This window comes from Falco naumanni, chromosome Z (assembly GCF_017639655.2).
Source record: "Falco naumanni isolate bFalNau1 chromosome Z, bFalNau1.pat, whole genome shotgun sequence".
NCBI lineage: Eukaryota > Metazoa > Chordata > Aves > Falconiformes > Falconidae > Falco > Falco naumanni.
The window spans coordinates 51,131,460-51,146,095 of NC_054080.1; the positions used below are offsets into that span (position 1 = coordinate 51,131,460).

The window sequence follows — 14,636 nt, forward strand, 5'->3', positions numbered from 1 at the left end:
TTTCCTGTCTTTTTATCTCTGCAAGTCATACTCTCTAATATATTTTAAAGGGCTGTTCTGTTTTTTTCATTTCTCACATTAACTTTTATGCTTAAAGTACAAAATGCAAGCAACCAGGCAACAGAAGTAGGCACACACATATTCCTACAAAAACATGTTACCCTACTGCAAAAATGTCACAGAAAAGAACATAAATATTTGGGTGGGGTTTTTTTCCCCCAGTTGAAAAGGACGCAAACATGCACAATTGTAGCAGAAGGCAGGGAAAAAGAGCAACCAGCAGAAAAACAACTGGACTTACAAATTCCAGAAAGGTACAAAGTAAAGGAGACTTTCTTCATCGCCCTCACTGTCTCCCTTTGGCCTGCAGAGACCTGCTCCTCCTCGCACTGGACTAGGGAGGTCCACTTTCCTGCGGAGGAGAGTCTGCCCACTGGCTGGCACTGAATTCCCAGGTGGTGGGGCACTGGCCACCTCTGACGACCAGACATCAGAGGGACATCTGCCATCCAGAGGAAAACATAAAGCTCTAGCATGAGATTTTGCTTGACAAACATGTAAAAGTCCATTTTCTGAGGGGAATACTTACTTCCCCACTCTTTTATATGTAGTTTCACCCTCAAACAGATACTCCAGGCCCAACCCAGTTAAATATCAGCATAAATTTCTTCCCCCCCCCCCCTTTTTTTTTTTCAATAGGTGCATGTAGCATTATCAATGCTACATTATAAGTGGGGGCATGCTGCACACGTATGCATTTCTAAGGCAGGCTGGAAAAAAGGCAGACTCCTGGGAACACTGCCCCAGGTCTCACTCTCTGTTCTTGCCTGCGGATGGGGCAGAGAGCTGGTGGTACCAAGTACAAGAAACACCACAAAAGACCACAAAACCCCTTCCACCTATTATCTCAACCAATTGAATTGCAACTCACAGGTAGCATCCACACATCTCACACTATTTATCAAAGCTAATGCCTGAAGATCAGCACTGAATTTTCTCATTATCAGTGCTTTACAGACTTCACTTGATACACAAAACCAAACAGGTGTCAGAGCAAGAAAATAATTGTTCACAACAGTGTACCTTCTAGGATCTAAATTTAAAATACCGAGAAGGTACCAGGAAGATGACAATCTGGATTGCACGGATTCATTTGCCATTTAAGTATCTGAGCTGTACTCATTCAGGCACAGCTATGCTTTAATCCCCTCCAAAAAATTCTCAGTGAATTCTCAGTCTCAGAACAGACAGACATTCCCTTTATGTTTAACCCACAGTTTAACAGGGAATAATAGAAGCTTCCCAGCTCTCTTTCTTGAAATAACTTCTTCAAAAGGAAGGAGGAAGCACCTTCTGGCCTGTGTAAAAGTCCTTGAGTCTGGAAAGAAGTGAATTTGTCTGCCTTTGTAGAGAATATTTCTTTTCTTCTATAAAGCCAGTAAAATTGTGTCCTTGGCTCTGTTCTTCTGTGAAAACTTTTTCCCAGGGTTAAATGTCCTGGTCTATAATACCCAGTGCTCAAAATTACAGCCTGTCTAGCACTCCCAGTACTTTCATTTCTACTGCAGCATTAGCAGCATAAATAATAATACACAAAAGTTCCTTTTAATTTGATGTGCTGAAAAATGTCACTTTGAGAGGTGTGGAAAGAAGGCAAAAGAAACAGGGGTGTGTGGAAAACAGGAAAGAAACATGGCTGCTGAGTAAAACTCATTGCATATTACCAGTGACACACGTTTTAAAAGACCGCTGTAAAGACATCGAATAAGGAAAACGGCATCACATGGCCACCTCCCGACTCATGGTTGCCCTCCACAGCAACTGTACCCTTTCCAAACCATTCAGCTGCAGAAAGCCCCAGGTACGAATTTGCAATGAAATGAAAGACTAGCTCATTCCTGTATCTCTCTTCAAAAACTGGACACAATGAAGTGTTGGCATTCACTTCCTTTTTCCCTGTTAACCTGCTGCAAGCAGAGAATGAATGCACAATGATCTTTTTACAGAGCAAACTTGAACTTACACTTCAGACTTGTCTCCTTATCCAAATCATCAGTTTCTCTAAATCAATTTCCAAGGGGCTGCTCTGGGAGTTACAATTGTTGCACTGGCCTGAGCACTTCAGGATAAGAGACAAATACAGCTTCTAGATTCAAGCGTCTTGTTTTCAGCCCTGGGAACTAAGGACCCTTGTTTGTGAGCTAGTAGTTCCAGTACCTCACTAGAAACACATTTCTAATGCCATAGAAATGCAAACCATGAAGGAAAAAAAGGAAAGATTACCTTCCTGAAAACATGACCCTCCTTTTTTGCAACTCAGCCAATGACTTGAAAGATTTGTTTTGTGCTTAACATTGGAACAAACCTGCGGTCATTTAGGAACTTCATGGTTTCCATTAAACCGCCCAGCATGGACATTTGGAATTTCATGGCAACTGTGAAGTGAGAGTGTAGATCTTGCTTTTCCAAAGCACCAGCCTCTGCCGAGAGCTAACACCCACACACATTCACTCACATTCCTTAGCCAATTCATGTCATTAAGGAGACTTTAAGAACAGACAAAACAAAAAAGAAAAAAAAAAAACACAACCAAAAAACCAAACCAACCCCACTTAAACCTCCTTCTTAAACACTTGAAAGCAAAATACTACAAGTGGAAATGTAATGTTCAAATGCAGTGGAAGGCATTGTGTCCATCTACAGTATTTACAGCATTAACTCTGCAACTTCACTGAAAAGCTGGTATTGGAAACCACCTAATTACCCAAACATTTACCTCTCTGCAGGTGTAAATACATGGGCCTAATAAGCCTTCCCACTGTGAAAGCAGTTACTTAAATTATATTGAAATATTAAAAACTATTTAATGAGCTTTTTTCCCCTAAAGTAAATTGAGTGTGTGCCTTAACCTGCTTCAGGCAAAGGAAGTTTCAAACATATTGGTTTTGAAACTAGCCATTATTTCCCATGTTGCAAAAACGGTGATTTTATTTCCCAACAGCAAATGAAACTGTCAGGAAAATTTAGATGCAATAAAATTGGGTGGTTAAACCAACATGCTGGATTTGGAATAAAACTGAATTAAAGGAATTAAAATTAAGCATTATGTCAGTCAAACTTTATAAAAGCTGTTTGAAAGGGGGGGAGCAGGGGATGTTGGGTTTTGTTTCTGTTTTGCAGAAGTTAGGTTTTGGACTTGGTGAAGTCCACCCATAACTACCCATTTTATGTCCATCAACTGTGTCACATTTGAAATTTGCGCAATGAAAAATATTTTGCATAAAATGTGTTGCTTCTGGCAACATTTCTGCCTAAATAAAAAGTTGTCAGGCAGTGTGTGACTTTAGTGGTACAGAGTTTTAAAATGGTGGCTTCAGTCCAAGGCTAGCTAATAACGGCTGACATGCACTGGAATCTTGAGGCCTAAATCAACATTGTTTTCACAGCTGTAATTAAGCCACCTAATCAGAAGCACATTTTGACGGGACAGTTTCTGGAAGCCAGACATTACAATTTCTTATGCCTGGAGCGCAGTGGCTCATGAGAGGTCCTCATTTAATTTCAGGTTTAAAAAAAAAAAAAAAAAAAAAAAGGCTGTAAAATGAAAAGACTATAAAAAAAAGCAGTGTACGGCTGTTGAAATGAAGCAGGCCTATGTGTTCATGCCTTGACCAACACTGCATCCCACCCTCCTTCGGCTCTCTGCCGAGTCCCCAGCTCTCAAGTGGCAGCTGCACACAGTGAGATTAAGGGCTTCTGCCAAAGTCAACAGATGAGCTGGTCTGAACTGGCTCTCTGTGTGTTCTGACTGTAAATTGTGCTGGTGATGATTAGAGAACTCTAACACAGGATGTCGACTCTTAAAACTGTCCAGAGAAAATAATTTTTTTTTAATTTTTTTTTTAAGTTCAGGAAATTTTTTTAGACTTCTTTTGTGGCTTGGTACATAGTGTTGTGTCTATAACTTTCAGATGATCCAAACATGAATTCGCACAAATTAAGTAACTATATTATTTTAAAAATACACTGTTACTTGCTCACAGCAAGATCCTTCATTTGGAGATGTTTACATAGCAGTGCTGCTGCTGAATGCAACTCTCTAACTAGTACGCTCTAGCAGTCTTGTGCTTCTACCACCTGCCAGTGGAACATACTCCTTAAAGTTCAGACTATCAACTATTTCTGTTGTGTGACTATCACTTCAGGACACTGTCATATGTGAAACGGCTAAATTGTCTTGCTCTTTTTCTGTAGTACAGCTACATTAGTAACTTTAACATAAACTTTCAACCCCAGAGGCCATTGTAAAACTATCAATATGAAGGCACCAGTCACTGGGGTCTGATTACATTTAGTTCTGCACTGTAATTACATATGGATTATATTAACTGAACCTTTTGCCTTATAGGCAACATTTTAATCAAATTACTTTAATTTGCAAATATGTTACAATAGTCTGACAAGTTAAAAGTTCACATAACTAGAATATTGAGTATCCAAAAATTTTTGCATAGAAAAAGAAATATTCTTTACAAAATAGCAAATTTGTTGTTGGATTACTGTAACTGTATTTTAACACCTTGCTTTAAATTACATAATGAGTTTTATAATATTGGTTTCATATTATATTTTTTTTATTGGTACTACATAAAAAACAAATAGTTTAAATTACATGATTTATACAGCTTGGTTACAACTATTACTCATGTAAGCAATACCATGTAACATGGTGAGCATTTATACTAGGATACCCGCATTCCTTGGCTATGCAGTAAGGTTGGCAAGTGCTGCCCAATTACTTAAAATCAGGTAAGAAATGCAAATATTTCAGTAAACAAATAGCTTCCAGAAGATATTATTGCCTTGTGGATTCATCCTGATGGAGACTTCAAGATTACTAGGCATTATGAACACAGTTTTCTGTTTTTGCCTGTACTGGTATTTCCACTCTTTCACATCTATTACCCATCTCAATAGTTGGGAAATTCTCCTTGTGGGCCTATCAGATTTTTCTTTACTTACTATCACTTCAAGAACATTCATATGTTCACAGTAAATAAACCACACACTGGTAGCTAATAGCACTGTGTGAAAGTTACAATTATTTGAGGTCTGTATCTTACTGAATTCTGTCCTAGACTACTTCCAAAGAAACACTGCAAGACAGAGGGTAACAACAAAAATAATAAGCGTGATAATTTTTTTACAGGGCAAATTAAGAACTAGTATCTCCAAATCTTTCATAAAACCAGTTCAATTCCAAATCTTTCAAAAATATTTTCAGTTCAACTGTGCATCAGGCTAGCATGAAGTAGTGGAAAAGTCAAGCAGTTTTTATCCAGGACCTTTCTGCTTCTTGCAACATCTGGGAAGAATTCCCCCAGCTACATCAGTCATTCCACGTCCTAACACAAGAGATATGGCTCCAGCTCATGAAAGAATCTGACATTTAACACGACAACGATGCAGTGAGTGTCTTTCTCCTATGCAGCAAGTGAAAAGGCAAACAGCTTTTTTTTTTCTTTCTCTCCAGTTCTGTCCTCATAATTCTAAATGTAAGACATTGCACCCCTACCCGATGCAGGGCTCAGCCTTGAAACACAGACTGAACTGGTGAGAAGGAAATGGGGTGTGGGGCAAAGACATGTAAAACCACTGCCCTGACCAGCCTAGCTAAGTAGGAAGAAACTGTCAGTGGTGTATTTAACTGGTAACTTCGAGTTTAAAATATTTCTTTTCTTTCTCCCCCTCATGAACAGCATTCAAGTAGATCATGAGAACTGATAGCTGACTGCTCTGAGTAGGAAGAAAAGTGTACATTTTGCTTAACGCAGTTCTTTAACACGAAAATATGAGAACATACATCAATTCCTAGGTTCTCAACAGCAAGTATGGATTTTTCTCACATAAGATCATTCTACCTGCTTCTCTCTCCTTACCAAAACCTACAATTCCTGTATTTTCAGTACTTTAAGTGGTATCAGTAGCCATTTTCAGACAAAGGACAGACACAGCCACAACTGTGAGGGGAAAAAAAGTAAGGATGATGCAAAGCCACATAAAGCAATGACTGATTTCCCCTTCAACCCTCATTAGAAGAAGCCTCCAAAGGCAACAGTTGTTTTCATGGTTAGTTGGAAAACGCTGATCTTACAGACCTTCACTTTACCCCTCTCACCCATCTGAAACTCACCTTCTCCTTTTTTCAGTCAAAGTTACCCCTCTGGCCCCCCAAATTTCCATTTCTCCAGTGCATACAAAAGAAGCCTTTCTCTCTTCATCATCTGTAAAAATGACTGTATTTTCCCCTTCATTTTCCACTCTCCTCTGGTTCTGAAGAAAGCAGAAAAAGGAAGGAATATCACCAGATCAGCTGCACGTTCAGGATCAGAGAAACAACTGACCACTTCCAATATAACAGTAGCTACTTTTTTTTACTGAAATTGATACCAGAATATTTTAAATTTTTAAAATTCTGACAGCAGTACTGGTATTGAGCACAAAATCTCCAGGCCGAAAGCTGCGAAAACACTTTCTAGAGAAATTTTGAAATTAACTTAATTGTCAGTTCCTTTCACGTGTGTCAGGTCACACTGGAAAACACAGTGTCACTGCACCTACTCCTCAGCACACTGTGCCTGCAGCAGTGAACTCCCTGGCAGTACAGGCACAATGAGTTCATATGCTTGCCAGATGACTGGTATGACGCTACTTGCTGCCCCACAGCACCTACAGAGTCATTGCTTATGACTACACCACTGCACAGCACAGCACTTAAAAGCTCTCAGTACAAAGCCTACTTGTGAGTGCAACTCTGAATGAAAGTGCAAGTATAATAATAAACTAATGTATCTGAAAAAGAATTAGAATAGATCTAAGCAGCAGAATCCAGTAGCATTAAAGTAACTGACAAGTGTTCATTTAATAGGAAACCCCGAAGCACAGTCCAGTTCTAAATGTTGCTGAACAAGAAATAAACAGGAAAAAAGAAATACAAGAACATTTTAGCTGATACCTTCTCTGCTTAAATACAGATCATGTGTACAGTTAGCTACTACCAGTGAAGTACTTCTACGAAACCTTCTCCTAAGCACATTAAGCATTGCTAAGGAAAAATCTTAAGAAGGCATAAAGGCAGAGACAAGTAAAGGGAAACAACAGTTTCTTAAATTTCATGGAGAAAATGGCAGTGCTAGTCCAGTACTGAGTTCAGTGCTCAGTGAAATAATTTTCCATCTGATTTCACACTAAAGGTTGACTGCTGCCTTCTTGGTTCCTCTTCTGGCAACCTACATCCTTACTGTCAGGACTACGTATGGCCATATGATGGACATCTGAGCTGAACTCTTACTACTATTAGCTCTACCTTTTATAAATACAACCCTTAATGTGTGGATGCAACAAGTTACGGAGGACACAACTCTCGATGTGGTACTTGCAATTCAGGGAAAGTAAATTTAAAAAAACAAGGAAATGGACAGAAGAGAAACTGTTACGGTTGCAGAGAAAGACTATTACAAATTATTAATGATTTGGTAACAGAAATAAAAGAAAAATGTGTTTTAGAAATGTAAGGGAAAATTCAGAAGCATTTGGTAAAGAAAAAAAAACAGAAGAAATTAAAAATAAACAAACAAACCAAACAACAAAACCAACAGAAAAGAGATACAGGAATAGGGAACAACAGAAGAGAAAAAAAAAAAAGAAGGGCTAGGTAGAAAACCAATAATCTGTATTTCAGCCGTACTGAATTTTAAAGAGCTGCAAGAATGAAAAAATGCACAGGGCCTTTCTCTGCACAGGGGAAGAATCAGAGACAAGTACGACACACAGATAGCTGGACACAGATGAAGAGTACAGAGACATTCTGCTATTGACTCCCTTTCACCCCACGCAATAATTCTCTTCTCTGTAGGCAGTGTTCCCAGCATTCGTCTCACCTCTGTCCATCATAATCATATGCCTTCCTGTTCCTCTCTGTTGGCATTAGCATGAGCACACACGGCAATCTCAGAATCTAAACACTATTGACTAAAAGGAAAGTGGTTGGACTAGAAGCAGACTGGAGGATGGAGATGTCAATTCAGAGTCTTAGATAAAAGATGAGGATCACTGATGTTGCCTTATGGCATCAAGGTTTTTTAAATTATCAGCAAAACCCAAAGCAGCAAAAGAGGAAAAACAGTGGTGTGAATAGAAAGAAAGGCAAAATAGCAAATTTCAGTACAAAAAGTTAAATTAGGAAAGCAATATTTTGTGAACATAGAAAAGATCAATACTGATGAATGGCCCAAACTTCAATGTGATGGACAGTTTTGAGGGTAAGAATTTTATGCAACCAGACAAGACATCAAGAGACAGCCACAACACACTGAGATAAAACCCAGCCTTATAAGGTAAGAGTCCACCCATGGTATACATTTGAAATCTGTGTTTCGGCACTGAGCAATAGGTTACTGTTCTAGGAACACAAGCATGCATCATATGAAGACCTGCAATTAATATAGTCCAGGTGCTGTATTGGTCTCCTACATGAAAAGTTTTGCCTGCAATATTACTAAAACTGGATACGTGATTGAACATAGTGGATTGCAACCAACAGTGTGTACAATTCTGAAATCAAATAGATGCTCAAGAAAAATCATTATGCCCTTCCATTTAAAATAATCAAGCAAAAAAAATCTTCTTTAATAAAGAAAGGAATTCAGTGCAAAATTTATTCCTCAAAATCAGAACAGAACAGTATTGGCTGAATGTAAGTCACTCTGCAAAGCTGTGATGCTTGAAGTTATGAAGTGTTTAAGGCCAGGTAGATGGGGCTTTAAGCAAGCTGGTCTAGTGGAGGGGGGGGGTGGAACTAGATGATCTTGAAGGTCCCTACCAACCCAAACCCTCCTATGATTCTACGACTAAAAGTCATGCTTGATGCAACCTTTGCAAATCTTAAGAACAAGCTCTAAAAAAAAAATACTACAAAACATACCATAAACACTTAGATTTTTTCAAGGAAACCTGAGAATCTATCATTCTGATTTTTTTACCTTTACATTAGAATTTTAAATCACCTTCTATTAATGCTTATCTTAGGTTCAAATTAAACAGCATCTCAAGATAGAACTATTCTCCCCAGAGGGTTGTACATAAGGGCCAACAGATCATACTACAATGCAAAAAGCATCATCTTTACATTGATACTGTAGACAGACACAAATTTCTTTAGAATCACTGCATATAATCACTGACATTGGAAAGCTGGGTGGACAAGGTGTTTGTTTTCACTGTAACATATCAAGAAACTGAGTCATAGCCCATCATAGACAGGACTAGCATAATCTTTGCTAAAAGCCCTCTCAAGCCAAATGAAAGCCAACCTTGCTGCAGCAAGTTTGGCAGACATCCTAATACTCAGTACACAAGTGGTCACCTTGATTTAAACAACAAAACCAAAAAAAAACGGGCAAAGGAGCAATGCAATTTCACTGGGCACAGGCTCAGCAGGACGCATGTAAACCCAGCAGAAAACACAAAGAAAGCTGGTTGGAGGAGAAAAGAAGCTGTTTCAGTGAAGCAATTTTATTTAGTTTCTTAGAAAAGTGATGCAGGCACCAATAAAAAAAAGTTTTCACTCAACAATCTCAAGATCCTCAAACTGAAATTCTGCACTGATTAGTGTATTTCCCATTGTGCTCATCCAATTCAGAAGCAGCATAAGAAATTAATGCAATTCTGTTGGTAACAACCAAAGCCACAGCCACAGCCTTTGAATATACATTTGCTGATGTGTTCATGTCATTTGCATTAGTGATGGCTTTTTTCTTACAGATCTTCTGTTTCAAAAAGAGAACAAACCACCTCATTATTTTTATGGTCCTTTGCTTCACAAGAATAAAAGAAGAGAAAGGAGGAAGGAGAGGAGAACAAAATTAAAAAAAAACCAAACTCCAATGATTTCTCCTTTATCTAATGTAGAAAAGTTAAGAAAGGTGGAGAAGAAATACATCAAGCGTATTCCAGTTGCACAGTTCACAGTGTCTCATTCTAGATGGCTGCATATTTATGACAGTTTACATGTCTGGCCTCCTGCCTGTGTGACACAAGTACATCTGCAATCAGTAATCCCCCAGAGAGAGACCTCAGATCTGAAGAATCACCTTGTTAGCCTTAAACAAGTCAAAGTACCTTTGCAGGGAACATTATTTTAGACAAGACAACCTTGTAACTTTAGTGAGAAATATTATTCACAACCACAATCACTAAAAAAAAAAAAAATAATAACCACATCTCCTAATAAACATTTTGTTTATATGCACAGTTAACCTTCTGGTTTAACATGGTGCTGTATCTTTAAATGGTTAAATTCTTCAGGTCCATAATTCAACCGTTTATTGTACTGCCAAAACCAAAGAAATCACCATGTATACTTCTCCAGCCACAGCAGCAACTAACAGGTCCTTGCAGAAGATACAGTAGCAAAATTGATTCTGATGTTAATTTTTACCACCCCCTTTCCCCTCTCAAAATCTCTCAAAAGGTTTCTGTTGACATTAGTTTTACTGTTATTTTTATTATATATTATTGCATTTCCATACAGAAACTATGCAACACAAAAGGAGATGCTGGCTAGGAAATGACATCCAAATGACAAAAATTACTTGAAAAGCAGACTTACCAGTTGTAACCTCTCACCTTCATGCAGACAAGATGTTTTGAGCTTGGACTTCAGGGCTGCAGCATGAAGCTGATGAGATGCTATTTCTCAGTAACATGTCAATTCTGGAACTTGCAAGTTGGTAGACATCCACAAAACTTTTAATCATGGCCTTCAAAAAGTAAAATAAATAATCAGGCAGACGATATTTAAACGCCAAACAGCATACATCCAAACTTATTACAGAATACCCACCTTTTATTAAACAGAGAACTCTAACAATGCTTGGAAGCCAGGCAAAATTTCAGTCTCAGGACTTAAACATTAAAAAGGTCTAACGCAGGATTTTGTACTACTTCTAAAACTTTAAATATTTAACAGCATTGAAGAAGAGCAAATGACTGTGCACCCTAATTAGAAGGTGTTTTGATAAGCTGTTTTCAAACATGCAGTACTGCATTAAGCAGTTGATACAATTTTTCATTGTGTTTAAATGCAAGACTCAGTGCAAGTTCAATTTCTTTTCATAAAAAAAAATCACTATACAGTTGCAGGTAAAAGTTCATACTTTCAAAATGAGTCAAGTTACTAATCCTCCCACTCCACATTAAAAAAAAAAAATGGACAGAAACAAAAGAAACACAGTAAACCTACAGGCCTTTGAAAGTAAATACTCTGATTATAATACAGGTAAGCAAATATAATTGTTTTCATGTATATAGTAGAAGAATGTCCCAGCTGTGTAATATTGATCAGACTGATAATAAAGTTAGCAGCACAAGAGAGTACAAATGATTTGGCAGTACAGGTAACTTTATATCTACCCTAAATAATGTCACACTGGTGAGATTTTTAGCTGTCTTTACAAACAACGTACACAAACAGGCATTCACACATGTTTTATTCTTTTCCTTTCTTTGTTCTCAAACACACTACTGCTTTATAGAATAAAAGTTAACATAGCTGAAATCAATCAAGTGATTTCATTGTCAAATGTAGAACACAGCAGTGGCAAACACCATCATATCTTTTCTGATCAGAAAGAATATCCAAAATGTTTTACATATTATAGTGTAGTCCTAAAAGTATATTTTGTGTAGCCCTAAGTCTGCCGCTGTCAGCTCTGATCCTGCTTTTAAAATTTTTCATTCACATTCAATGTGACTAAAATGCTGCAGCTCTTCACAAACAATACCAAGTAAGAATGTGGATATATCTCACACTCCATATAAAACTGTCTGAGAGTCTTCATCTGGCAACTGCCCACATGTTAAAAATTAGACATCAGTCTATGGACTGGGCCTGTGACTCATAAACAAGGATTATACCAATGCGTCATAACAATCTGTGTCCCAAATTCACAAGGAAAAAAAACCCACCAACTCTTACGTGTTCCTTTGATTACTTCCCACGTGACATTTAAAGATACCACTGAACTAGAATGCATAGAGATGATTCCTTACCTTCTTCCTTTTACCTCTGCTACCACAAAGCTAGTGAGGCCACGAACCAATACAGCCCCATCCTACACCTCCAGAGCCACGCAAAGTCCATAGAGTTTTCTGAAACAGCAGTTATCAATTCCTTGCTGTTCAACTCGGCTATTTCATTTGTTCTCTTGTTTAACGAGTCTGAAAATTTTCAATCTAGGAAAAATTTATTAATTCACAAGCTTTTCTTTTCAGACATGGCAATTTTTTTTTCTAAGACACCTAGATTTTTTTTCTTTTTGATTCAGGAGGAAGTAATTTCTCAGCTATTAGCAATCCATTATGAATGTCTGAGGTAGCATTTACACACTTATAGGCACGCACTCCTTCCAGTATATCCCAAGCACATAGCAAAGAGTCAGGGTGAGTTTAGATTTCTCTCACTCAGGACCAGGTTAGGGAAAACAGTATTTTTGGATTTTCCAGTGGGCAATGTGGAATCCTTGATAATGAGTGTGTAGAACATTTATTTTAAATGCCATCTGGAGGAAGTCAAACACTTCGGGTTCTCAGACGTGCCATTGGAAGGCATTCATTTACACATGATTTTATGTAACTCACGTCAGTCACAGATTGAGTCATGGATCTGTTTTCCACAATACAAAAGTTACGCTAATTAGAAAGCTTGATACACAAGGAACAGGCATAGAACCTGGTCATGTGCATGTTATAAGAACTGTCACATATTGAATAAACACATCTCTAAAGGAGCTCAGAACTTCAATTTAGATCCCTGTTTGCATGATACAAATATATTTGTTCCATGATCAAAGTGTGTTGACAGAATTTCAGAGAAGTCACATCTAGTTCTGCAGAATTTCTTTCCTCTCCTGCTAGGAAGGACTGTTTTCTTTTATTTTTAAGTACACATAGCAATAAGATACTTCAGCAACCCTCCTGATTAATTTTTATAGCACAAAATTTGGCTTTCATACATGTCTGCAGGATCTGCATTTATGCGAGCTCTTCTGGTTTTGAATGCATTGGTAATACTGTGTCATGCAAACTGGGAACTGAATGTGAAACAATAAAAATTTGTCTTCATTACAAATAAAAATGTTTTTTAAAAACACACCAAAAAATCACTTCTATTCAGAAAGGCCAGATGCAGTGATTCCTTAACATTACAGGAACCACTATTATTGCAACTCAGACCACTTTAAAAGTTACAACCTCTTCAGACAGATGGGTGTTATAGGAAAGTTAGTGGGCAGAAGACTTAACCAAGGAGGCCATAGCAATAGTGGGGCTGAAGAATACTAATTTTAAATATTACTGGCTGTAGGTGTCCCTGCTTGAGCAGGAGGCTTGGACCAAATGACCTCTAGAGGTCCAGACCCTTCCAACTCAATCACTGATTACAATGTCTTCCTAAAAATGGAACATGATGCAAGTGAATAATAGTTGACATGTACATAGGACTGTTAAGAGCAGAAACTGTAATTAAATACTCTGCATTAATCAAAGAAAAAGAGGAATTAATCAGACAGCTGAATGGCTTTTTTCAGTGACCTCTTCCCTTTCTTTTTACTCCACACAATGCCTTGTTTTATAAAGGATTTCACTATTATTTGAAGTTCATCACGTGCTACTGATATGGCAGAAGCAAATTATAATGGTAGGAGTGTTTTCAATGTCAAAAGTGTCTTCAATGTGAGAGAAGACCCATGTTCCAACACTAGGTGAAGATACAGGCAGCTTCATGCAGATGTATGACTTTCCCAGATAACTGCCTGCAACTCACAGGATAAAAATATATTCATAAAGTTGGTATGGAGAAAGTGCACTTCTATGCTGAACGTGCTGAACTAGGTACAAAAGTTGCAGAAGTGCCCAAGACCCATTTTCAAATATAACTTTCAATGAACAAGTTATTTTAAGCCTAAGTACTTCTAAGGTTGTTTTTTTTTTTATGGATATTTATACATTTAAAACAGTACCCCTATCTACAAAATCACTGTGAGCACTTTATCGTTCAATTGAAAGCAAATCTGAAAATTTTGAAAAATGCAGGTAAGTGCTATTCAAATTGAAAAAGGAATGAAGTATTTTAAATTTCAGATACTTATTTATTTTGAAAATGGGACACTGAAGGTTCTGAGCATTGCACACTGGCCCAGCTTGTAAAAACAAGGCCAGAAGACAGGAACATTGCAAAACCATGTAAGTGCATAGCCATCTACTAATGCTCCAATATCCTGAGAACACACAGATAAGCACGTAAACAGATAAAAAGAGAACATACATAAAAGTTAACAAAATTTAAACATTTTAAGTTAAATTAACAGATGAGGTTTCAAAGCAGACATAAGGAATAAAGTCCTTATGACTTGTTCAAAGATGTCTCATCTGTAATATGAGGGTACACATCTATAATATGAGGGTACACATAAAAACCTCTAGCTTAAAACTGCAGGTTGGTGAAGCTGAGAAACCTGAGTTGAGAATAAAAAGGAGACAAATTAATTTGATGCTAGTTTACAAACTACAAACCAGTG

General features: G+C 37.7%; 1 protein-coding gene across 3 annotated transcripts in view; it reads right to left on the bottom strand.

Moving 5' to 3' along the window:
• Positions 1-14,636, bottom strand: part of CCDC171 (coiled-coil domain containing 171) — a 147,309-nt gene that overhangs the window by 11,292 nt on the left and 121,381 nt on the right. For 2 of the 3 annotated variants that reach the window (XM_040580066.1, XM_040580068.1), the window contains exon 24: positions 10,670-10,820. In XM_040580066.1, the coding sequence (XP_040436000.1) occupies positions 10,689-10,820 (132 nt within the window). In that variant the 3' untranslated portion in view covers positions 10,670-10,688. The remainder of the gene's footprint in view (positions 1-10,669; positions 10,821-14,636) is intronic. The other variant, XM_040580067.1, reaches the window with a different exon arrangement.